This window comes from Urocampus carinirostris, chromosome 2 (assembly GCF_059441175.1).
Source record: "Urocampus carinirostris isolate Australia breed hairy pipefish chromosome 2, RoL_Ucar_1.0, whole genome shotgun sequence".
NCBI classification, from domain to species: domain Eukaryota; kingdom Metazoa; phylum Chordata; class Actinopteri; order Syngnathiformes; family Syngnathidae; genus Urocampus; species Urocampus carinirostris.
In genome coordinates, this window is record NC_142350.1 from 20,105,518 (window position 1) to 20,131,262 (window position 25,745).

Consider the following 25,745-nt stretch of genomic DNA (forward strand, 5'->3'; position numbering starts at 1 on the left):
TTCCCCTTGTCTCATAGTTACATATTCACACCCGTAGTTGAAATGTTATACTTATTTTTCACAGTTTTCCCTCAACCACCAGAGGTTGTAGGCACACCATTTCCTGTGGTGTGTCTTGGGAAAGTACAGCCTGGTGGTAGCAATGGAAACCAATAAAAGTGTTTCTGTCATTTTTTTCATCCTACAGAAATCATATTAAAACAAAAGTATATTTCCCATCTCCATCTTTTCAATTTGTAAACATATTTGGAAAAGCACCGGTAAGCCTTTCAGCAGCGCTAAAGAGCCACATGTGGCTCCTGAGTCGTGGGTTGCTGACGCCGGGTTTAGGGCAGTGCAAAAAAAAGGGATCCAACCAACCACCTACAGTATAGATTGCATGAAATTAGAGCTACGGTATATAGTGCTGTGATGATCACATTTGCCCAATACGCGATACGTCCCCGGTTTGAGATCGGGTGGAAACCTTTTTTGGAGTAGGCGCCACCAGGCTGTATTTGCTCAAGGCACACCACAGGAAATGGTGCCCCTGAGACTCTACTGGATAAAGGATCCAACCAACTAACCAGCCAACTATAAAGCATGTAGAATTAGAACTATTCCATATAGTGCAGTGGTAAGCAAAAACGCTTAACACGCGATATGTCCCCCGTTTGAGACACCGGGTGGAAACATTTGTTGGAGTGGGCGCCACCAGGCTGCACTTGCCCAAGGCACACCACAGGAAATGGTGCCCCTATAACCATAGTGGGTAGTGGATCCAACTATAGAGAACATGAAATTAGAACTACAGTATATAGTAGAGCAATGATCTATCAGTCAAAGCACAACAGCGTATGTAACGGGAATCGTACCCGGGTCACGGCAGTGAGCGTGACGAAACGACTAAACCTTTCTTGGTACAGATGATATACGAAGACGAATTCAATTTGATCTCATTATAATACAAAATTCTACCCATGGTGCCAGACTCACAATGAATACTACAGATGCTGTATGGACCTATGTTTGCCATATTAGCCTATTATCAAAATGACTCAAAACAAATAACAGTATTTCTACCCTCGGTGCCAGACAGGAATATTACAGAATGGAGAAAACAGAAAGTAGTCCTGAAATATGCAAAAAAGCATGGCGAGGGAGACAACTGTTTGGTGCATCTGATGATGAATCAGACTTTACCTTTATTTATATCTTTCCGGCGACCGCTTTGAGACTGGGAGGTCGCTGGTTCGCGCCTCGGCCGAGTCATACCTAAGACTTATAACATGGGTAAATGGCGGCGCCCTCTGTTGGCTGCGGCTGCATCGGCTCGCTACAACGGGTCAGGTGTAATCGACATTTCGTTCTGTGTACATTGTTACACAGAATGACAATGCAAGGAAATTATTATTATTATTATTATCTCATCTCATCTCATCTCATTAGCCGTACCGCTTATCCTCATTAGGGTCGCGGGGGGGCTGGAGCCCATCCCAGCCATCTTCGGGCAGTGGGCAGGGGACACCCTGAACTGGTTGCCAGCCAATTATTATTATTATAATAGCCTGATTTTTTTCTGATTAATATTTAGAATACAATGGAATTGTCTTATTTTGTAATTAATTTCAACATAGTGTTCATTGTTTGCAATTAGATTTGACGTGACACTCCAGGACATGCATTAAAGACTTACAATATGCAAATAAGATAAAAAAAAAAAAAAAAAAAAAATATATATATATATATATATATATATATATATATATATATATATATATATATATATATATATATATATATATATATATATATATATTATGATAGATAGGTAATAATTATAGAACCGCCTTACTTGTACGAGCTTTGAAACAAATCGTGAAATGAAATTAGCAGCAACATTTTGCAAAATAAGATGAAATAAATACAAATTATTTCATATGATTTTATTAGCAACAATTCTATTAGCCCTCGAAGGCAACATCAGTGGAATGCAGGGGGCGCGGCTACAAGCCACCTATCAAACGTCATCGCAGCCTGGTGTCATGTTTACGTGGATGGCAACATGGCTGCCGACTGCTAACAAGGAGGAAACCCTCGAGAGAATGCAAGCGGCCGACGAATGGACGCCGGTGCCCTCTCACATGCTACGGGCGTGTAAACACTATTTGTAATTCCCTCTCCATTTCGTTATAGCCACGGAGAACATGGAAGACGAGGAACGGCAAAGGAAACTCGAGACCGGCAAAGCCAAGGTAGGACTCATGGTTGTGTTTTACTGCTAGCTTAACTCTCTACCCCCTTATGGCTTTTTGAGTTAACGCCAGTTAACTGTATTATAAAGTATTTGCTTTGCTTCGTTGTTTGTCAGCTGTTCCGACGCCCAACAGACACCCCCCTTCGCAGCTGTCAGTCCTAAAATGCTCCCCTTCTGTCACGAGGGGGGAGGTTAACTTTTCTAAGGTTAGCTCGCGACATAGTGCATGCCTTAAGTTATGCCTCATGTCAAACTCCATTTTTTTTAAGGAATGGTTTAAACGAGTGCATTATTGGCAAACAGGTAGACTAAAGGCTTTTGTCGCCTCCCCCAATGCGGAGCTGGCAGGCAGGTCATACAGGATTTACAGGACACATATCCCCTTATGCCAGACTTATGTTGCCTTTGCTGTTTCAATTAGCAGCCTTGCTAAGAGGTCACTAAATGCAATTGCTCCATTATGAATTACCCTGACTGTGTCATCTCATTATTCCTTGATTGCTTCTTGCAAAGCGAAATCAGGGTGCTATACTATGTTCATTATCTCCACCGCTCACCCTCGCTACGGTCGCGGGAATGCTGGAGCCCATCTCAGCTATCTTGGGGCAGTGGGCAGGAGACACCCTGAACTGGTCGCCAGCCAGTTGCAGGGAACACAGGGAAAGACAACTCATTCGCTTATTCACACCCAGGGACAATTTTGACCGGCCAGTTAACCTGACATGCATGTTTTTGAACTGTGGGAGGAAACCAGAGTGCCTGCGCAAGCACGGGGAGAACATGTAAACTCCTCACAGGGAAGACCTGTAGCTGGATTTGAACCCACAACCTCAGACGTGCTAACCACTCAGCTGCCGTGCCGCACTATGTTGATTCATTGCTAGGAATGACAAAAAACAAAGCCATTCATGTGTTTCTGTTGTTTAGATGGACTGAGAATTGACAATGTGAACGAAATAAAAACAAAACATCACTCCCAGAACTGTAATGTAGTAGATATTGTAGTTGCGCTGTTTGGTTCACTGTACACGAATCCCTTAACCGTCTGGGTCGTCGGGGCACTGCTAAGGCCACAACTCTGGACAGCTTTCTCAACTGCTGACGGTTCCTGGCCTGGGTCGTGGCAAAGCTGAAACCAATTCATTCATGGATGTTGTCGCCCGAATTCTTTGGCAGTCTTCCTCTACTCCAGCCCCCTTGGACTTTGCCCTGGATCTTGGCCAGTCCTGATGATCTTGTGATGTGACCACACCATTGAATCTTTCTTCTGCACACAGTTAACAACAGTTCTTCGCTGTGCCCATTGTGCCCTCTGACGGAGTTGCGCACTGTTTTGTTTGTCATATGGGCTAGGTCGCTGATGTATAGAAGTTTCCTGTGGCAACGCATCTCCATGGTCTGGATTCTCCTTTCCAGCTCTGGGAATCCATGTCTCGCTAGCTTAGAGGTAGTGACCAGTGTTGCATAAGTCTGATCTTTGATTTTATTGCTATGTTCTTGTCCCTCCAGATGGGTTTAAGTTTGGCAAGTGCAGCTATGGTTTGACTGTCATGGCCATGTTTTTGGTTCTGACCCTTCTTATATGACAGCTTCAACAATATTTAAATTTGGTGACAGGTATAAGCACTTGGTGGTTGATGGTGCTGTTTGTGGTTATACCTTGGGGGTTGCATTACTTATGTGTTTTTCTGTGCTCATTTCCATCCTATAATGGGTTAATGTTTTTTTCTGGCGATTGACCAAATATATAAGTTCTTCTTCTTTCCCTGTCTGGCAGCATTAAACAGGCTGTCTATTGGTAACGCTTAAAGCAGAGTGTCAAACAAATTTTCACTATGGCCACATAAGCGTAATGGTTTCCTTCAAAGTGCCTGATATAACTTTTGAATGTAACTAAATGTAATTAAATGTTAGGTAAAATAAATGTAACATGTCCTTAATGAAAAATAACTCGATGTATAACTTATTCAAGTCAAGTCAAGTCACATTTATTTATATAGCCCTTAATCACAAAAATGTCTCAAAGGACTGCACAGGATTACAATTACAAAATTACACAATTACCTGATCTTACTGCTGGAAGTGTGAATTTCCCTACGGGGATGAATAAAGTATCTATCTATCTATCTATCTATCTTAAACCAGCATGCAGGCAAGGAACAACTCAAAACCCTCAGTGTGAGGCGAAAAGAGAAACCTCAAGAAAGGACCTCACATGTGGTAATCCCCCTTCCAGGATTGACCAGGGTGAATTACAATTAGCATTACTGTACACATAATAGTAAACATTAGGTAAGATGTTGAAATTGTCCGGAAAGTGCATGACATCAACGACGCCCCCAGCCTGCAAACCAGTCCAGAAAGTCTATGACGGCCACGATGCTGCCTCCCATCTCTGCCAGCTGGTAAATGTAGGGGTTGACATGCTGCAGGTCAGACGCCGGTCCGCTGACCCATCCTGAATCATCCTTCTCCTTCGTATCAGCCAGGCAGTCGTCGGAAAAAGACAGGACAAAACAGAATAAGAGGTGGGCATCAATCATACGCTTTGGAATAGAAGTGTGTCTTAAGCCTTGATTTAAAAACCTCCGTTGAGGTTGCAGATCTTATCTCCAGAGGCAGGGCATTCCATAACACCGGGGCCCGGATGGAGAACGCTCTCGAGCCTGCAGACTTCTTGGCTCTCGGAATCACAAGTAGACCGGCATTTTCCGATCGCAGACTCCGTGAAGGAACATAGGGGGAAATCAAATCGGAGAGATAAGAGGGTGCAAGCCCATGCAAACATTTATATGTTAATAAGAGAACCTTAAAGTCACATCTTAAGTGGACTGGGAGCCAGTGCAAGTTGGCCAATAGAGGAGTAATATGCTCAAACCTTTTGGTCTTAGTCAAAAGTCTAGCTGCCACATTCTGAACCAGCTGCAAACTTTTAATGCTAGACTTCGGGAGACTAGAAAGCAATACATTACAGTAATCAAGCCGAGAAGTAATAAACGCATGAATTAAAACCTCTGCATCTGATTGGGACAGCATTGAACGAATCTTTGCAATATTACGGAGGTGGTAGAAAGCTATTCTAGTAATATTTTTCACGTGTAACTGAAACGACAGATCAGGATCAAATATAACACCTAGATTTTTGACCGAGTCACTATGGGTGATATTACATTTGTCTAGATTCAGGGTAGTGTTTGAAAACAACTGACAACAGCGAGCTGGACTAATAATCAACATTTCAGTTTTTTCTGGGTTAAGGCGTAAAAAATTAAGTAACATCCATCTATGAATCTCAGTAAGGCAAGCCTCCAGATTTCTACAACTTAAATGTCCAGTTTTTTCCAGCGGCATATACAGTTGAGTGTCATCTGCATAGCAATGGAAACTAATATTATACTTGCGGATAATGTCACCAAGCGGGAACATATAAATGCTAAAAAGAAGGGGGCCAAGTACAGATCCTTGAGGAACACAACAGGGGACATTAGATTGTTTAGAGGTCAGATTGCCATAGTTAACACATTGCATCCTGTCTGACAGGTAGGACCTAAACCACGAGAGTACAGTTCTTGAGATACCAATGCGTTCTAGACGAACCAATGATATGTTGTGGTCGACAGTATCAAAAGCAGCGCTAAGATCCAGCAGCAGTAACATTGATGAGGCACCGGAATCTATTGTTAAAAGGAGATCATTGGTTACTTTAGCCAGGGCTGTCTCAGTAGAGTGATTTGCCCTAAATGCTGACTGGACAGTTTCAAAGAGGTTATTTTCTGACATGAAGTCATTCAGCTGCTGTGCAACGACCCTTTCAAGTAATTTCGCAAAAAATTGCAGATTTGACACTGGCCTATAATTACCTAGGCTTTCCGGCTCAAGGTTAGGTCGCTTAAGCGTGGATTTAATGACGGCAGACTTGAAGGCTACAGGAACAATACCCGAGGATAGCGATATATTAATAATATTTAAAACTGATGGTCCTAAGATCCCAAACAGATCCTTCACCAGTGAAGCTGGAAACGGATCAAGCAGGTACGTAGTTTGTTTGGCCCTACTGACCATCTGTGTTAGATTATCAAGGGACAAATCATTGAAACTGGAGAATGTTTCAGAACAACCGCCGACACGGTCAATACCTAACACCTCCACATCTTTGATATAGGAGGATACAGAGCGTTCTTTTAAAATTTCATTCCTGATAAGTTGAATCTTTTTATTAAAAAATTCCATAATGTCGTTAGCAGAATAAGGTGCAACCATTTGGGTTAAGTTGTTGTCTGGTAAGTTTCGCCACTGTGTCTAACAAGTCACAATCACTAAATAAAAAAGAATGTAGCTTCATATACAGGATGGATATATGTATAATATATAAATAACAGTATATGTTATACAATAAATACAGTATAACAATAATTGTAAAATGTTTTTGTCCATTTTTGGGATTCCTATTAGGAACCCCGCCGACTAGTGTTGCTGAGTAAATAGTGAATCATGAGTAGATCATTTTCCAGCAAGTTTATTAGAAAATGTCTTAAAGGGTCGAATGTCTTTTCAACGTTCTATTTGCTGTTCATCTGCATTTTAAAGTATGTAGTTATTATTGGATTTCAATAAAATGAAAATGTTTTGCAATATGTTTATTGGGGGGAAAAACATATTGAGCAAGAATCCTTAAGAAAAACCTGCACCTTTGACATCAGCCTCATAATTTATTTTAAAATGTATTCAGTTTTATTGTTGAAACTGATGATGATGCTCGTCTTTTTTTCCTGAACGTTTTCCGTTGAGGAGAATTGTTGTCATTGCCTTTTTCTCTTTGGCGTGCAGGGAAAGTCTTTTAACTTTGCAATCCAGCTGATTATAGACAGCACAAGGGTATTATGTCGAGCTTTCCATTCTCAAAACTTTGCATACCTCTAATCACTGTTCATTGATGTCTGTAATGGATATTGGCACTGTTTGCTATGTGCATTAGCTGGAAAATCAAAAGTTGGGGATCAAATTACAGATTAAAGCCAAAGACTTAAATTTGATGAGCGATGTATTGTACTTCGCGTATACCTCTCATGCATTCTACAGCAATCACCAGACATTCAGCAACATCTTACACCTCAAAGCAAACCCACGCCATTTTTTACTAAAATTTGCCAAGTTTAGCCACCAATATGTGTTATGTGTAACACTGTGTGCTCCTAACACAATGCTGCTTTCAGATGTGTGTAAAAATGTCCCGACAACATATGCTTCTTCACGTACCTTGTTAGCAGTAGCACAGATGGGAGACACTTCTCATGAAGAGTGCAAGCTCCAAATTCCCTCCTCCCTCTGCAACCAATGCCAGGAACATCCCTGCCAAGTTGGGCAGTTGGCTCTTCTAATCAGCTCATTAAAAGCAAAAAGTGTCCCTGACTGCACATTGGCCTCTTAGATTTTAAGTTTTGTTGAACATTGTGTTGCTGTAATCCCAGATGGCAAAATTTGCCATGTACCAACAACAAATGTTTCATTATTTAGTCAAATGTTTTTGGCCAACGTGATCAAATTAATGAGCTAAAGCAGTGGTTCTAAACTGGTCTGACTTGAGGACCCACCCCTATACCCTAATCAGTGCCCCGCAGATCCTTAAAAAGTCTTAAAATCCATTGAATCCATTATTCTAAAAATAAGGCCTTAATTGGCATTAAAATGTCTTAAATCCAATTTTCGAATGTCTTCAAAAACGTGATCACAAAGATTTAGTAACATTTATCAATTGTGCACATAGAGGAGTAGAACGTTTTTCCCCCCCAAGCATGTGTTTTTATGATGCTACACTCATGACCATAGCAATGTTATATTTTTCAAAAAAGTTTTACAATGGACCAAAAAGTCATTTTTCATGCTTATTAATAAAATGCTCCTTGAATGTAGCAGAAGAGTTCTTTGTAATTAGTTCTTATATTCGCAGTTTTGACCGAGGATCAATGAAGTACTGTAAACACCCTTTTTATTTATTGTTTTCTATGCCATTTTCAAATGGAAAGATATAAACTGGACAAAAAAATAAATCGGGACATTTGTTTAAAATTGCCACTAATCCATGTGGTGTTCTCTTGTTTTGTTTGTTTAAATTTTATACACTTTTCTGGGTAGAATTGATCTTAAACTTGATTTCAAAGGGCATTAAAAAGTCTTAAAAAGTCTTGATTTGAACTTGCCTAAGCTGTAAGAACCCTGCTTTTGACAATCGGTGACCCAAATCCAGAAAATAAATCCACTTTTCCCATGTATCGAGTGACAGGTTAGTGCAGTTTAAAGCAGAGATAGAATATATTTACCGTTTTTGAAAAATATAATAATTTCTAGCAAAAAATAACTACTTCAAGTACTGAATATACTCACATACAAGTCTACATTGCATATAAGCAACCACTAAAATTGCTTCAAAATAGCCACATACTAAAAATATTTTGTACCCGAAATACTTTCTTAGAACCCATTATTATGAGAAGAAAAAAATAAATAAAATTACAATAAAATGAGATCTCATCCCTCTCCAACACAGTTGGAATGGCGTCAATTGACTGAACTGGAAGGAGAGATCGAGCAGCGTATTATCGCTATTGACTGTGTAATTGCCCCTTATTTTTTTTCTTCTTCTTAGCATTATTTTGCCAGGGCAAAGGCCTGCAAACGCACCTTTTGGGTTCCCATCTACCAGGTGAGAATCACTAGCTGAAAGGCAGTGTTTACTACCGTGCTGCCTGTGGATTAGTTACCAAAAAAGCCCAACAATCATAGGTCATAATGATTTTATAGGACAATTTTAAAATGTAATAATCTTTAGACAAAGTGTTGTATAAAGTAATCCCTCGCTATAATGTGGGTTACTTTTCAATGTTTTCGTTTCCTCACAGATTTGCATCGTGTCCTATATACTGCTTGGCCAAACAGCCCTTGCTTATTATTCGACAGTACAGTGTATATTTGTTCAAAAAACAAAAACAAAACAACAAGATTATACAGTACTTTTATTTTTTCAAACAGATGCTTCATCTTGTAAAAAATGATTTGTACTTTGGTGTCAGTGTCGAATAGAGTATTTACTTATTGTATAAGTAAATAATCTAAACAGTAATGATATAATATAATAATAAAAAACAAGGGTTTCTTTATCACGGATTTTGCCCACCACGGTTTCTCCTTGGAACGTAACTCGTGCGAAAAATGAGGCATTAGTACATAGTACATTTTATTTGGTATTCTAACTGATATAGCTCGGTGGCCTTGGGGTAGGGCGCCCGCCTTGAGACTGAGAGGTCATACCTAAGACTTACAACATTGGTACTCATTGCCTCCCTGCTTGGCGCTCGGCATTAGGGGTTGGAATTGGGGGTTTGGTCACCTAATGACTCCCAACACATCAGTTGGGTTGGGCGAGGGGCTTATTTTACTGTGCGAGTCAGATAATTTATAAAATTTATGAAATAACAATCATGCCAGAGCCTGTGTCCCATATCAACAAATATACGTCTTTAAACTGGCATAAGGGGATATGTGTTCTCCCAAAATTACTTAAGATTGCCGAGGCACATTTTGACCTTCATTTTTTTCATAAAAAATGGTTTTTAAAAAAGGTGCAAGCAGAGTTCTTAGGTAAAAATGTGACAAAATACTGCAAACAAGGATACTGACATGGTTACATTCAGTGCAGACGGCGCTAGGCAGAGAGGAGTGTGCTGTGTGTGTGCATAGCTCCGACCACCACTACTAATCTTTTGTCCACTCACGTCTTCTTCCACATCATGCACATTCTCTTCACCCGGTTAGTTGTCATCAGAAACCTCTTCCGTTTGTCACCTTTCTGCCAAGCAAACAGGTTCAAAATCCTTGTCAGAATAGTCTGAGGTGTCGAAAGAAAAAAACCAATCAGGTTTTCCCTCAATAACCAAATGCGGTGCTTTATCGGTTGAGTATTTCCTGTCCATCCAGCCCAAGTCAATGTTGGTAGGTAATAGTTGCTGGGTTGAGTTGGCCCCTAGATACATCAGAGGTCACGATCCACTATGGTTCAAACAGCTGACCAATAATAGTTGAGTCAAACAAGTTTTTATTTGACTTGTTTACTTTAACCACGGGACTTATTCAGATGTTTCTTTACCACCAATCAATCAGTTGTTTATGTTTGAAGCAGCGTAGCATGAACACGCTTACAAGTGCTTTGGCTGTCCCAAGAGACACACATACAATTCAAGTTTACAACACTTGATTTTGCAACAACATGGTAGAATACACGAGAGTTATTTTGCATTGCTTGCGGATGTTTTGACAAAGCAATGCAAAAGAATTGTGGCGCGTGTGATGCACCACGGTGTGCAATGCCACTGGTTTCCATGGACAATCATTGTCATTATTCTTATTATATTTGGAATTTGGAGCCACTCATTGATTTTTTTTTTGTTTTGTTTTTGCATACAATTGACTCAACAGCACTAAAAATAAAAATACCAGGAAATGCATAGAAATACACCAGGTTTATGATAAGTCAAAGATTATGAATTAAATTGGATGTTGAGACATCAGTATAATGTACATGGCATGCTCTGTGTACAGTACGTGGTTGGCTTCTAAAAGCAATAACATATTGAAAACAGCACAATGGTATTTTAAACATCTACATGTTGTTACAATCCGTGGGAATATTGAGCTCACAAGTGTTTACTTTTCAATGCTCTCTCTTCATTGAAAATACAAAAATCATTGAAATGTACATTTAGGTATCTTCATCCCATGAGGGTTAATGGACCGAACCGTGCATAATACTAGTGCTACATCGGCTATGTGTGTACTCAACTCTGCGCTTATCAGAATTGGAACGCTATGGACACTATCTGCGTGAGGATATTTTCTGAGCCATATCTAGCTGGCGAGCCATAGGTTCCCGTCCCCTGCTTTATAGGGTACTTGAATAGAAGGATGCTATAGATGTTCGGAATACCCACCTTTTGAAGATTATTATAGTTTGTAACCTTTTTCTGTGTTTGCGTCAATGACATTAATAGGCAGAAAAAACGACTGCATTTACTCAGCCATGTGAGAAGGTGGTTTCATAGTCAAATCTGGCTAGAGCGTGTTGAAGATTAGATGTCCCTCAATTCAAGTGATCTAATTCAGTTAAATGAACGTCTTAGCCCGTGCACATGTTGGCTCACCATTAAATGCATCTAGCAGGGATGAACTTAATTTAAAGAAAAAAATGCAGCCGTTGTCGATAGAGAAATTCTAAATCGAGTGAAACTTTTTTCAAGCCTGACTAAAAACTGGAGCAAGTTTGTTGCCAAGTTTCTTGGCAGTTTTAACTGATCGTTGACATGGTTTGAAGTGTAATCCTTTAGTCGGGATTAGCTCCTGCTGGCAGAGTAAAAGACATGCATTGCATGTTACATGGATGCTTCGACTGTGGACATGTTTCGCCTGACTTTCCCAAAACTTTGCAGACAAGGAGTAAGGTTCTATTCTATTTCTGCTTGAAAAATGTTTGTAGAAATCCCTTTTTCATGTTATTTCTTACAGTTGGCTGAGTACCGTCAGCGGAAAGCTCAGGCGGATTCTCAGAGGAAGAAGAAGAAAAAGAAACCGGAGGAGGAATCTCGAGGGAGCGTGGATCCGGAACACTCGACCAGCAAGGAAGACGACTCGTTCGCTGGACGACATGGAGACGGGGATGCCAATCAGGAGGTGCCGCCAGTTGCCGAGCTCAGTTTCTCCAAGACGCTGCACAGCGGGGAGACTGTCAAGCATGACCAGACATACACCATAGAGGTACCATCTCATCCTTAAAGCTTCAGTTGTGAACCAAAGGCAGCTTCTTGAACAACTGGACGTCTGACACTAATTTTACTAATCAACAATAAATTGCAGCATCACATACATTGCCGTTCAAAAGTCGCTTATAAAATGTCCTCATTTGGAGGAAAAGCACTGCTTTTTCAATTAAGTTAACATGAAACTAATCAAAAATACCCCCCATATATTGTTAACCTTGTATATGACATTTAGCTGCAAATGTCTGTGTTTAAATGCAATGTCTATTTAAGTGTTCAGTGGGTCCCGTTTCCAGCAATGAGCATTCCTGTGGGATTTACCAATGTGGGTTTTTCAGGGCCGACACTAATTATTAGTATTAACAAGAGGCCAATATTCGATCTTTGGTGCAGATATTTGCCGTATAAGCTTAAAAAAATTGAATAATGCAAAAAGAAACAATGAATATTTGATATTAATTTAAATACAACTTTAATAGCTCTCTGAAACCTTTGACAGTAAATATATTATAATTTCATCACGACTAACATGACCAATCTTTCACTTAAACCAAAAACTAACAACAACTCTTATAAAGGTACATCAAAACTTGAATAGCTTACTGATTTTAAATAAATAAATAGATAAAAATGTGGGTAGCGAGGGGAGGAGTAGTAGAAAGGGAGAGAGTTCCTCAGCTGCATCTGGCCTGAATAATAGGCCCGTCAAAGAGATAAAAAGGCCAGTACTGATATCCGTCTAATTCTCAAACATCTGTGCCTGCCCAAAAATCCGTCGACCTCTAGTAGGAATTGGACATTGAGTTTGCCAATTGCGTTAGAAATCTAACGGGTGACTCGAAAAATCTTGTGTGATTATCTTAGCACAGCTAAAAACAGTTAAGCTGGTTAGAGATGATATAAAACTGTCTTTCCTTTGAGCTAGTCGAGTACCTGGAGCATCACATTTGACGGTGCAATTTCAGATTGGCCAAAAAAAGAAGAGCTTCTTGTGAAGCTCGACAGTCTGTTCTAAGAAATGGAATTATCTCCCTTCAGATGATAGCATAAACAGAGTAGAAAGAGAAGTGGCAAAGTATATTTGAGACTCTCATATGAGAAATGGACGCTTTACCGGTCCTCAACTAGCAACTTGGTAGCTGCTAAGCACCAGTGTCAACATCATTGAAGAGGCGACTCCAAGATGCTGACCGTCAAGGCAGAATGGCGAGAAAAATAACTTTTATGTTAAACTCGACAGTCTAAACTGTTGTTGTTCTAAGAAAAGCTATTCCATTCACACCTTTTCAGCTCCTCATCGACCAGCTTCATTAAAACCGCCTGCAAAACGCCAGGGCCAACATTCACAGTAAAGAGGCGACTACGAGAAAAAGCCATATCAGAGACTGGCAAACAAAAGTAAACAAATATTATTGGCAATGATACACATACATTGGACTGCTCATTTTATAAATAAAAGTATTTTTCCTGAAAAACACTAAATTGCCTGAGTCACCCAATTTTTTTAAACAGTAGTCTTTGAAAAAAAAATGTTTGAGGCAACTTTATTGGGATTGCAGTCTGTTTTTTTTTAATTCAGATTGTATTTAACACTGACTTGGCAAACTGCTACGGTTCTTTGATAGGAGCGGCTAATAAAGGAACATTCGAAAGTTACAGAAAACTGACGCAGCTCTTGTGTTGATGTTGTTACTACATCTTTCTCGTCGTTGTTACTTAAGAGAGATTTTTAAAGCGTCATCATTTGTGGCATTATTTCATCCAGTTGATGCTTGCTCTATCTCCAAACTCCATTAATGTTGATTCCCCCAAAAAAGCACTTGTTGCCTTGGAAACAGGCTCTCTTCTTCCTGACTGACCCCCTGAGCCTTGGAGTCTTTTTTTTTTTGTAATACATTTTAAGGACTTTTGGCTCAATGTATTGTCAGATTTTTGCACAATGTTTAGCTTTTTTGATTTTGTATTGCAAAGGCGGCTCATTTGTATCAGACTTTCTTTATATATTTCTACAAAGTTATAACACTTTGTTTTTCAGCCCGAGAGTGAAATGTCAACAACAGCAGAAGATTATTCCTCTGAGGTAAGACCTATTAGATAAGTGTATCAAATGATCAATTGTTAGGTTAAATTTCCTGGTGAAACTGGATAATTTCACGATTTTTCATAGCACCCAGTTTAAAAATCAGTGCTTTAAGTTTTCCTTGAGATGGGTATACAATTGTCATTTTTTCCCGATAAACGAGTCTTGGGAGCGCCCTCAAGATATCAGTGATGTTCCTGTTTGGCTGAATTAGCAGGTCAACGGCTGCCGTGAGATGATGGCCAATCTAATGACGTCCACCTCCAAGGATTTTATTTGGGTACGGTAATCCGATCAAGCAGATCTGCTAGCGGGCATTGATGGCCAAACCCGCCGCCTGCCGCCGCCTGCCGCCGTTGACCATCCATTCGCTTAACATATTAAGATTCCAGCCACTTACTAATGATTTTATTACTAACTCTTTGCTAATGTTTGCATTCCTTTGCAATGGTGTTTGGGTGACTCTTAGATGCCTCAATGTCCCTATTACCCTGTGACTTGACATATTGTATTTTGCTTGGAACATCCGATCTGATTTATGGAACTTTTAGGTGTCAAGAAAATGTACGTATTACACAGTAGGTAATTACTCTATACCCTACTACAGTTGTCTTATACAGGTAAGACCTCTGTTGACAGGTACTGTTTCAATGCTTGAATAAGTGCTTTTTTTATTCGAAAATATTATCAAAACTACTAGTTTTTACGACAATGCAGTTCTCTGCTTTTAAAGTCAATTGCAACTGTGCTTATGTTTACCAATTGGCCCCCTGTCTCATCATCTGACAGGAAGAGGCAGAACGAGAGTTGATGAAGGTAGGAAAAATCCAGGACGTCGAGGAGGTGCTTGCAGCTGAGACACGAGCTGTAGAGAAACTGAATCAGGAGCTTGAGGATATACAGGATGCATTTGGAACGGAAGGTGTGCAGAAGGTAAATCTCAATTAAATTTAACATGTATGGTATTGAGATACGGGTGGGCACTAAATTGAATTATTTGCATCATCATTTTATAAAATCAAGACCTGATTATGTTCTCAATTGTAGAATCAATGGCTGGAATATGTGATTGTAATTTAGATTATCCGAAGCTGGTGCTGAATATTTCACATTTGCTACTAACTAGTTGTTTGTGGAACATGTTAGTTCAATTTGCATTAAAATTATGTAAAATTAGTTATTCCAGTCTGTTCATTTCCCACGGCTTGATTTTTTTTTTAAATCAATAAAACTTTCTTTTAATGTTTTTATTGGGGTAAGAATTACTGTTTAAAATTGATTGAAATAATTTAATCGTCCAGACTGATAAAATCTATATTTTTTAGCCATATCTATCAGCCTGATTAAGTTGAGGACTTTTAGTCTACAAGTAAGAATTTTCCCAAGACTCCTTCAGGATTCTGACGCCAATAAACCAATACATCCTGCACCCGTTTTAATATAATTTTTTTCATAGATTTTGTTTAGGACACACTTAAAGTTAATAAACAATTATTGTTAATTATTCATCCTTATTTGTTGCGCAGTTAGTCCATGAGAAGATTGTGCCTGTTTCATGGATTATTTTATAGACACCTGTTTAGTTCTATTTGCTAGCCCAATTTTGTATAAAGTTTAGATTTCCATGTCACTAACTGCAGGAGTTTGAGGCCGCGTTAAAGCAGAGGGACGGTATCATCACCCAGCTAACTGCTAACCTCCAGCAAGCGCGCGAGGAAAAAGATGAGATCATGAAGGAATTTCTGGCACTGACGGATCAAAGCCAAAAACTGCAGATTCAGTTTCAGCAGGTAGAAGATTTGTTCCTCCAAATTTAAATTTGTATATATGCATTTTCCAGGTTAAGTGAAAACATATATACTGGTTAAAACTTTGCAATGCAATCTTTTTCTAGCTCCAGGCGGGTGAGACCCTGCGTAACACTAGCCACAGCAGCACAGCAGCAGACCTTCTGCAGGCCAGACAGCAGCTGGCTCAGTATCAGCTACAACTGGAAGAGGTCAGCATTGAAGCCCGTAAGAACCGGGAGATGAGCGATGTTCAGCTGGAGCTTATCGGTCAGTTCCAGCGCAAAATCGGTGACATGGAGTTGGTGAGTTCAGTTATGTGTTTGTTACATTACATACATTTTTTGAATTAGTGATACAAACTAAAGGAGGTGAATTTGCTACAGATGTGGTGGAATAAATTGTTAATCTGCTACAGTAGATACTGCAATTTTGGTTAGCAGGAGCGTTGGAAGGCGCTTAACTTAATAATAAATTCTTGTGAAGAAATAGTGGTGGGAGTTTATGTCTGTTGATGTTTTGTTCATAACAAATGGTCGACGTTGTTTTATTGTTTCTAATGCCTGAATGTAATTTTAGTCAGCAAGAAGATTAGAGGAGTCATTCACGCAAAGGCTAAACGAAAAGGATGTCCTCATAGCTGAAAAAGGAAAGGTCATCATGAATCAAGATCAGTCCCTTGCTGAACTGAGAGCAGCTGAAGAGACCCTGGCTACTACACTGAAAGAGAAGAATATGCTTCTCTCTGAGCAGACAGCGTCTCTGAATCTCTTCCGGGAGGAAATCGCCATTCTGGGAAGGTCAACGAATGATATCCAGACATCAGATGAAAAGGACCTGATTATAGCAGAGCAAGAGCGAGTCATTTCCGAGCGGGATTGTTCTCTCAGCCGGCTTGAACAGGAGCTAGAGTTGTCACAGCAAAGTTTGCGTGGCCTCCAACAGCGAGTGGCCACGAAGGAATCGGAGCTAGAAAAATGTCTCGGAGACCTGCAGAACACAAAGTGTGATTTAGAAAGCAGTAAAAGTGAAATGGAGAGTTGTAAATCATTTCTCGAGAAAGCACAAGTCGATCTACAAAGTTGTCAAAATGAGCTGGCTCGCTCCCGGCAAAGGGAGCAAACGTCCTCGCATGAAATTAAGCAGCTCATGGGAACGGTGGAGGATCTGCAAAAGCGGTGCCACCGGGACAGCTTGTCAGAAGGTGACACCATCCAAAGAATGCAGGAGGAAACTGCCCGGCAGCAGGAATTCCTCAGGGCCGAACTTGACGAGATGTATGGCCAGCAGATCGTCCAGATGAAACAAGAGCTCAACCTTCGGAATATGGCGAGTATGCAGCAAGCTGTGGCACAGCATCAAGCAGAGGTGGAGCGGCATCTAGCAGAAGTGGAGCATCTTAAAAAACAAAACTCAACCATCAAGGAAACTCTAACTGTTAAGATTCAGGAGCTTCAAGCGACATTATTGGAAACCACAAATGAATTCAACAAGGAAAAATTGAACTATGAGGCTGATCTCCAGAGCCTTCGCGAAGATCTTTATTCAGCGAGGAAAAAGGCTGAGCTGGCAACACAACAGGAAACTCAGAAAGAAGAGATTAGGCTTCTTCAGGACACTACTGATGTCCTACGGCGGCAGCTTGCTGAAGCTAAGGAGGCAGCCCTTGAGGTTGAGGCCCAGCACGAGTCTGAGACTACAAACTACAAGATCAAGCTGGAGATGCTGGAACGGGAAAAGGACGCGGTGCTGGACCGCATGGCTGAGTCTCAAGAGGCTGAGCTGGACAGATTGCGTACGCAGATGCTGTTCAGCCACGAAGAGGAGTTGACGCTCCTCCGGGAGGATCTCCGCCGAGAAAGCTTCCTCAACACTGAGAACCTCCTTAATGAAGCAGTTGTCAAACACCAAAAGTCTCTCGACGACCTACGCCTTACTTACGAAGATCAGCTACATCTTTTGCGAAACGAGAAGGCTGCATTCTTCGAAGAGCGAGAGGAGCTCTTGCACCAAATCCTAGGCCTGAAGGAAGACCTTAATCTGGCATTGCACGGCTCCAAAACAGACGAGCTTTTGCAACAACTGCAGGAGCTTCAAGTGGAGCTTGAAGATCTCCGGAAAGGAGGAGATCAGCGAGGCAGGCTAGAATGTGAACTCCAAATGTTGTTGAAAAAGATTGAGGTTGTTGAAGATAAAGAGAAAAGCTGGAAAGAGCAGCAACTGGAATATAATGCAAAAATACTGGAAATGGAGACTGTTACGGGAACGCTGAGAAAGGAGATTGAAAGGTTATCCTCTGTGGAAAAGAATTTTGAAGTCAACTGCCAGGTACTGAAGGAAGAGAACATCCACCTTATTGAGGAAAAGAGACAGCTGGAGGAGGAGTCTCAGAGAAAAGCGCTAGAGTTCAAGACTACATTTGCTAAAATGGAGGGCAAAAATGTCAAAATCTCCACCAAGGCTGTGGAAGAAGACTTGGCTAAACTCTCAGCGAGACTTAACATTACAATAAATGAGAAGGAAAGCCTTGTGATCAGACTTTCTGGAGTCTCTGAGCAACTCATGGGTGCAGAAAATAAAATCAGTGAGCTAAAAGAGGAGCTACAGAAAGTTAAAGTAAAAAGAGAAGACCAAGACTCTCAAATTAGCTCCCTACAAGAGGAGGTTGAAACCCTCCAGTCGCTCTTGAAGGCGGCGGAAGCCGAGCGAGACGGTGCTTGCCTGATCGCGGAACATCACAGGTCCCCCCGGCGGTCTCCATCTCACGTGCAGCCTTCGGGGCAGCTATCCGTTAAAGAAGGAGCTCTGCCGTCGAAGTCCGCCACAGGTGCCTCTGGTTCGAACAGGCGCAAGAGGCGCCAGAGATCGAAGCAGGAGCGCATAGCGAGCGGCGGCCTCTCAGAGGCTGCTAGGCAAAGGGAGGAGGAGGAGGAGGAAGAGGAAGGCAGATCTACAAGTGCCGCAGAACAACAGATTCAAACGGAGAGTCAGGTTCGCACTGACAAGGCTGACTGCTGCCAGGGCGACGGCACCACCAAACAGGTAAATGGGCTGTCACTGCATTTTCTGTTTTCCTCCCTAAATTTACTTGCTTTCTTACTCAAGAGCTTTCCACAAATAATCTTCTCTACTTATTGCCGTTATGCTGCACGATAATGCACTTGATGCTCATCTAGCGGAGCCACTCCAGTATAATAAGACACGTTTTCGCACTGAGTTACGCAACAGACTTTGTTTTCGTATTGCTACCAGAAGAACAGACGTTATAAGACGAGAACCTCCTAAGATACTGAAATCCGGATACACTGTAACAACAAAATCCACAAATAGTAAAAAAAACTTGAATTGTTAACCTAAAAATATTTCACTGATCAGCTGATTTATATGTTTATAAGAAAAAAATACACCACAAACAACCAGATGTATCCATCCAAGACTAATACCACACCCTCCCCTTATTTCTAAGAAATACTTTTTCCCATATTTCAAGCATCATTTTAAAAGATCACAACACTTTCTCTGTATAATTTGGTGACATTTTTTGGCATTTCCAATAAAAGAATGTGAGGTATTCCGGCAAATTTGTCTATTAAGCAAATCTTTTTACAATGCAGGCATGAAAACCACTCACCTTTAGTAGAAATTCACCATTTTGAAGTAAAAAGGGTGACCTACGTGAATTTTATAGGTCCGAGGAGAAAATGTTTTATGATGAGGAGGGGGGTATGGTGAGATTCCTGATAGCGAATCGGGCATTTAAGGTGGTGCGTTTTTATTCAAATCATTGTAGTTAGCACAGGAGGGACTACTGTATTTATTTGTGTGTAATGCAAATTCGATTTTTCTCATTATCACATTATTTTTATTCACGGTAGTTAGAGACGAATTAAGGAATGGAGAAAACAGCAAAAAAGCACGGTGAGGGAAACAGCGCTTTGGTATATCTGATGATGAATCAGATTCGAATCGGATGTGAATCATGGACATATGTATTCAACAAAGTTTGTCACCACGAATGTTAAGTTTGAGCTTAGGAAAAGTCAAAATTTTTTGCCGGTTTTCTTTTTTTTTTTAATTAAAAAATAGGGATGCACTTTATACACAAATTACACCCATCTTACCTTTTCAAGCCAATACTTTTTTTCATGCCTGACAATAGATTGAATGCATTGAAAAAGCGTCAAAGATGACTTAATTTAGGTGTGGAGGTATTTCTCATCGTGTGAAATTGGCAAAAGACACGTTCCACGATCTCTCATGGAACAGCCAAATAACTAAACTTCTGTACAACACCCAAACGCATTGTGAGCTTGCTTCCTCACATGTTAAAAGAGAGCTGCTACTTGATGCTTTTCTATGTTGGCAGATTTAATACTGTCTAGTAAACATCAGAATGGGTGAGGTTCCTTTTTTATGTGCATATGCCCACCTTGAAGGAATAAAAAAAACGACCCTTATGCATTTGTATTTATGGACAGCAAAGCGACTATTCTAATGATCAAACATGTTCGACATCAAAGGCAGCAGAACCACAGTGGCGTAATTGCTCAGCCCACGTAAATTGGTGATAATGCATAAATCACAGTTGAGTGCAGTCCTTGTTTTATGTTTACTGGTAATTGGCTTTGTCATTGAAACTAAATTCAACTCATTATGACCACTATTGATTCATCACAGATGAGTAACATTGCATTATAGAATTATCGGGAACACACACGTTATTCATAGGGGACATGGACTAAGGACTGCCACAAATATTAAGACTAGTAATTCCAATGTTGATGTCAGTATAAAAAAAAATAAAAAAAAATGGTTTTAGGTTATTGTGCTACCGGAGTCTGAACACAGATAATGGAATGCTCTGCCCACACAAGTAGTTACATTTGTGTGAAGCAAACTGCAAAGGGATGATTTAATATGTGGTCCTAAATACAGTATTGTATTTAGGACCACATATGAACGTGCCCTGCGTCTGGTGTGAAAAAGCGGATACATGCCGTTCAGACGGACTTTAACAGATAGGAGACAGGTCGCATCTGTGCAAAATATCCGATTTCCTTGTAGGCCAAATCTAGCCTAAGATTTGGGAGGGCCTGCCTCAGGAAAATCCTGACTCCCGCTTAGAAAACAGGCCCCACTGACCAATTCAATCAGTCTACCCTCATTGTCACACTGTTATATACGTTTGTCATTCTGCTGTTTTTAAGTCTGGTCAAATCATATGTATTTGTTTAGCCCTTAATCACAAAATGTTTTGAAGGACTGCACAGACCACTTTTACACCATCCCCTGATCTGAAACAAGTTAAAACTCAATTGTAATATAATGCCTGGTGTTTTCCCCGTTACAGTCAGTTGAAGTAAATTTCCCTAAGGGGACCAATAAATTAAATTGAACTAACCTGTATCTCACCTAACATGTCCAGTGCTAATTTACTAATTGTTAATATTTGGGCACAGTTTAGAGCATTGAAATAATAGTGTCAACAAAATAAGTAGTTATATTTGTGTGAAGCAAACTGCAAAGGGATGATTTTAAACTTCTTTTTTCCTGTTTAAAGACCACATGCAGGTTGCATTTAGAGGGGCGACACATTAGCCAAACACCTTGGCTTGAGCCATTGCAGGAGGAGGCGGACAACCAGAAGGATGCCATTGACCAAGGTCAGTTAATGGCATGGTTGTGTAATGGGAGCAATTTTCATTTTTTTCTGATAAAAAATAGTCTAAGAAGGGATTCATTTATATACATACTTTTTAAATGATATTTTTACTCCTCTCACATCTTAAAAAAACCCTAAACTGACACCTTCAAAATTGTATTGTAAACTTTTTGACCCTATCCATAAATGTATACATGTTACGTGAAATTAATCTTCAATTTTAAAGTATATAAATAATTGTACGGTACAGTATTAGTAGTTAATTGAATTTTGCCCTTCATCGGTTAGATTCGGAGAAGATCCAAAGTGTGAAAGCAGAGGCGGACCAGAAACACCGCCAGCTCCAGGAGAGTCACCGGTTGGAGGTGGAGCGCCTCAAAGATCAATACAAGAAAATGCTGTGGCAGCAAATGCAGGAGCTAAAAAGCTCAGACACTCAGGACAGGTAAGATCGCAAAAAAATATTGAAAAATTTGACTACAAGCGAATCTGAGACAGTATGATAGACAATTATATTCAATTACCACAAAAGATTGATTCTGCTTTGCTTTTTATGATGAGCCATACAGTATTGTATACCTCCAAATCGAGCATTAAAGACACAGAACGGGAATTACTTGTTATACGGCAACAGTTGGCTTCATACTAATCATTTTTTGCAGTTCTTGTAAATGATCTTGCACCATCTGGGTAGCATTTTTTAATTTAATTACGCTTTTGACATGTTACAATGCCATGCAATTGTTTTATAATATTATTTTACCTCTACTTATGAAATCTATGAAACCTATAATAGTCTTCCAAACTAAAGAAATGAACAGGAATTGCTGAGAAAAGCAGTCCTGATATGGTTTCATAGTCACTGAAATTAGTCAATGGTTTTCTAACAGTTAATAAGTATACATTTTTCTCACAAGCATTTCTTTCTTAATTATTTGAGCAAATTTAAAAATGTTTAGCACTGTAGCATATAATTTATCCCTTAACCACTAGGGTCGTAGGGGCACCTTTTCCTGGGCAACCACAGCCTGGTGGCGCCCATCCCTCTCCAGGCCAACATAGGTTTCTACCCGTACTTAAACATATAATACATTTGACATATTTTCCATTATGCTTTTTACATGGTTCGTATGGGTGCTTGAAATCCTTGAAAATGTTTGAATTTTATTGTTGTGTTTTCAATGATTGGAAAGTGCTTGAATTTTGGGTGAGGTGCTTGTAGGAGCTTGAAATTTGTGCCATATTTCACAAGAAGTCTGCTTAAAAATTACGCCAACACTGCTCTCTGGGTTCCATTGCGTTTCTTCCATCGTGAATAACTGCTGCTGGCATTTATATGTCTGGCATTGTCATGCTAAGCGTCATCACTCCCTTCACTTGGCGGAATTCATGTCAGTTTATACCAGCCGATTGACAGAAAAAGATCCTTCATCGTAAGTAGTAACATCTTAAATAAGCACGAAGTATGTTCAAGCTGCAAGACAGCGACTTTTAGTGATAAAAGTCCACACAAAAAAAATATTCTTTGGCTCGGCACTACACATAGATTGCCCATATTGTGTAAGTATCAAGTAAAATACCTATTTATGCCAGCAAGTTAAATGATCAAAAATAGTGGTTCTGATGACTAGTTCATATTTACAGTAGCTTTGTTTACTCATGAGCTTAACTTGAGAGGAATTGAATTTCCTTTCTCTACAAATTTACATTGACTAGAGACGGCATCAAACACTAATGAAATGGGGCACAGAAACCCAGTTTAATTTACATTTTCTATGCCCCGTGATTAACAGTTGCTGGCATTAGTTTGTATAGGATTGTCCCATAAAAATCTTTGCCCCCTTTGGAAAAACTCACACACTGACTGGCTTTACATTGAAACTCAGTGTTTGCCTAGGTGGTTGAAATCCTTAAAAAATGCTTGAATTTCAATGTTGTATTTTCAAGGGTTGAAACGTGTATGGACATTTATTATGGGTCATGCAAAAAAAAATATGGTAGTGTTTCCAGTGGTAAAGTTTTAATGAAACAACTTCCTGTAAATGAAAATGTAAGCCATATATTACGTAATATTCACCCACCCCTATATAGGGAGTGATTTTTTTTTCTAAGAAATATTTACATTTGTTCAGATCCACAAATACATCACTTTTTACTCAATATCTAAAAATCGTTTGTCTTGATGAATGCAAATACAAGATTAAAAATCACACCTGTAAATCGCAGATACTGCAAAATACATGATTCACACTGGATTTTTTCCTTTTAATGGTACTGGACAAATTGAAAGATTGGCTTTTAAAGTCCTCTAAAAATTAGCTTCAATTTCACCATGAAAAGGTTCACTACTATGGCTGTTCATTAATATCATTCCCGATTTTCTATTCAATCTTAATAATCAATTTGTTTTTGCAGTCGAATAGCATTTAACATCTCACTTTTACTCATTTTTCATATTTTCTAGTGGCCCACAGTCCAGCCAAGAGAGCAGCGATGAGTACCAAGAAGAACTAAAGGTTTGACTGCCTTTATTTAAATCACTCTTGTCACATCCTTATACGGCGCTGATTGGAGGACGGGCGCTAAGAGGGCCTGACAGTGTGAGAGGACGAGTGGGGAGGCAGTAGTAGCCTTTAGGGCTAAACGTGCCCTAAATATCCCCTGCCCATGCCACTACGCTACCCTCCCTTTTTTTGCTCCAGAAGCAGCAGGATGAACTGTCCTATATCGAATGATTAAAAGGAAGTTACATAATCCTCTGCCTCTATTGCGTGCACTCTGGTGCTGATAGAGTGCGAGCATCACTTCCTATGGTCATAACTTTGAGTACCTTTCTGATGTTAGGTATTGGTCACAAAACCAAAGAATAACGATGTATATTGATCCACTAAAAGAGGAGAGGGTGAGTTATCTGGTGCTTTACAACACACTTCATAGTTTGCTCTCGCTTTTTTAGAACCTCACCCAGGAGCAGTTGTCCCAGTGGGCTTCTGGCTCAAACTTGAGCAGCAAACTTCAGGCGCTGAGGAGGGCGCTCTACAATGAGTACGTCACAGAAGTGGCAGCTCTGAAGAAGCAGCACCACGCCGAAATCACTGCACTCAAGCAAGAACTGGAGACTGAAAGGAAGGGATGGTATACCAACAGGGCTGACACGGGAACCTCTAGCACTTCCGCAACCGGCTGTGTTGCGGGGAAGGACGAGCTTCAGGCGAAACAAGTTGTGGAGGAGGAAGTGGCTAAGGTAGGTGATTTTTTTTTGTGCCAAGAGTGCTTGTTTAATCCCTCAAGTCCTTGAAAATGCTTGAATGTTAATGTTGTGTTTTCAAGGTGAGGAAAATTCTTGAATTTTGGGTGATGTGCTTGAAAAGGCTTGAAATTGTTACCATTGCCATGCTTCTCGGGAGTCTACTATATAGACCACGCAATAAATAAAGGAAAAAAAGTGCGTGAAAATAACGCTGACACAACTGTTCTGGTGGCGTCTTACAATGGCAATGTCATGTGAACCGTCACTGCCCCTACTGGTCGCTCCAAAGAGGACACCTCTATTTGGAAAACCAGCTCTTTTGGCTCGGCTCACTGAGCTGGCTCTTTCGGCTCCTCAGGTTTTGTTATTGTTTAATGATATATTATGTATAATAATAAAACATTATGCACCAAAATATTTTACTAATTAGTAATTTCTTGTGTCTTGCTAGGGATCTCTGATTAAAAAAAAAAGGAAATGTTAATTAAAATATTCACATATCGTTGAAAATAAGGTCGAATACAAAACAATTATAGCTTTTTATAACAACAACACAAAATCATTTAGCGGTCACGAGTTTCTTACAGGGTGCAGTTTAGCTTCATTACGAGACGCTTTATGACCATCGGGGTAGAATACATACAAATTGGGGCTTTTTGTCCCTAAGGGATGCAAAAAACTATAAAAAAAGGGAGTCTGTACTGGAACATATCAAAGAAGTATTTTGCATTGGAGCAGTATGGTCTGGCTGACTATATAGTGTGCCTACATAAATAAATATTGTATTTTTCAGACTTAAAGGCGCACCTAAAAACTCAAAATATGCCAGAAATTTGAAAGTGCGTCTCATACAGGGCTCATACGTGTGCTTGAAATCCTTGAAAAGGCTTGAATTTTATGTTGTGTATTCAAGGTTTAAAAGCTTTG

General features: G+C 40.0%; 1 protein-coding gene across 3 annotated transcripts in view; it reads left to right on the top strand.

The window, feature by feature from the left end:
• Nucleotides 1-2,053: 2,053 nt before the first annotated feature.
• The window catches only part of akap9 (A-kinase anchoring protein 9), an 80,542-nt gene continuing 56,850 nt past the window's right edge, over nt 2,054-25,745 (top strand). For all 3 annotated transcript variants that reach the window (XM_088329324.1, XM_088329326.1, XM_088329327.1), the window contains exons 1-12: nt 2,054-2,234; nt 11,789-12,037; nt 14,075-14,119; nt 14,334-14,399; nt 14,909-15,052; nt 15,760-15,909; nt 16,014-16,211; nt 16,486-18,948; nt 21,467-21,569; nt 21,857-22,013; nt 24,033-24,084; nt 24,525-24,812. In XM_088329324.1, coding sequence (XP_088185450.1) covers nt 2,187-2,234; nt 11,789-12,037; nt 14,075-14,119; nt 14,334-14,399; nt 14,909-15,052; nt 15,760-15,909; nt 16,014-16,211; nt 16,486-18,948; nt 21,467-21,569; nt 21,857-22,013; nt 24,033-24,084; nt 24,525-24,812 — 3,963 coding nt within the window. In that variant the 5' untranslated portion in view covers nt 2,054-2,186. The remainder of the gene's footprint in view (nt 2,235-11,788; nt 12,038-14,074; nt 14,120-14,333; nt 14,400-14,908; nt 15,053-15,759; nt 15,910-16,013; nt 16,212-16,485; nt 18,949-21,466; nt 21,570-21,856; nt 22,014-24,032; nt 24,085-24,524; nt 24,813-25,745) is intronic.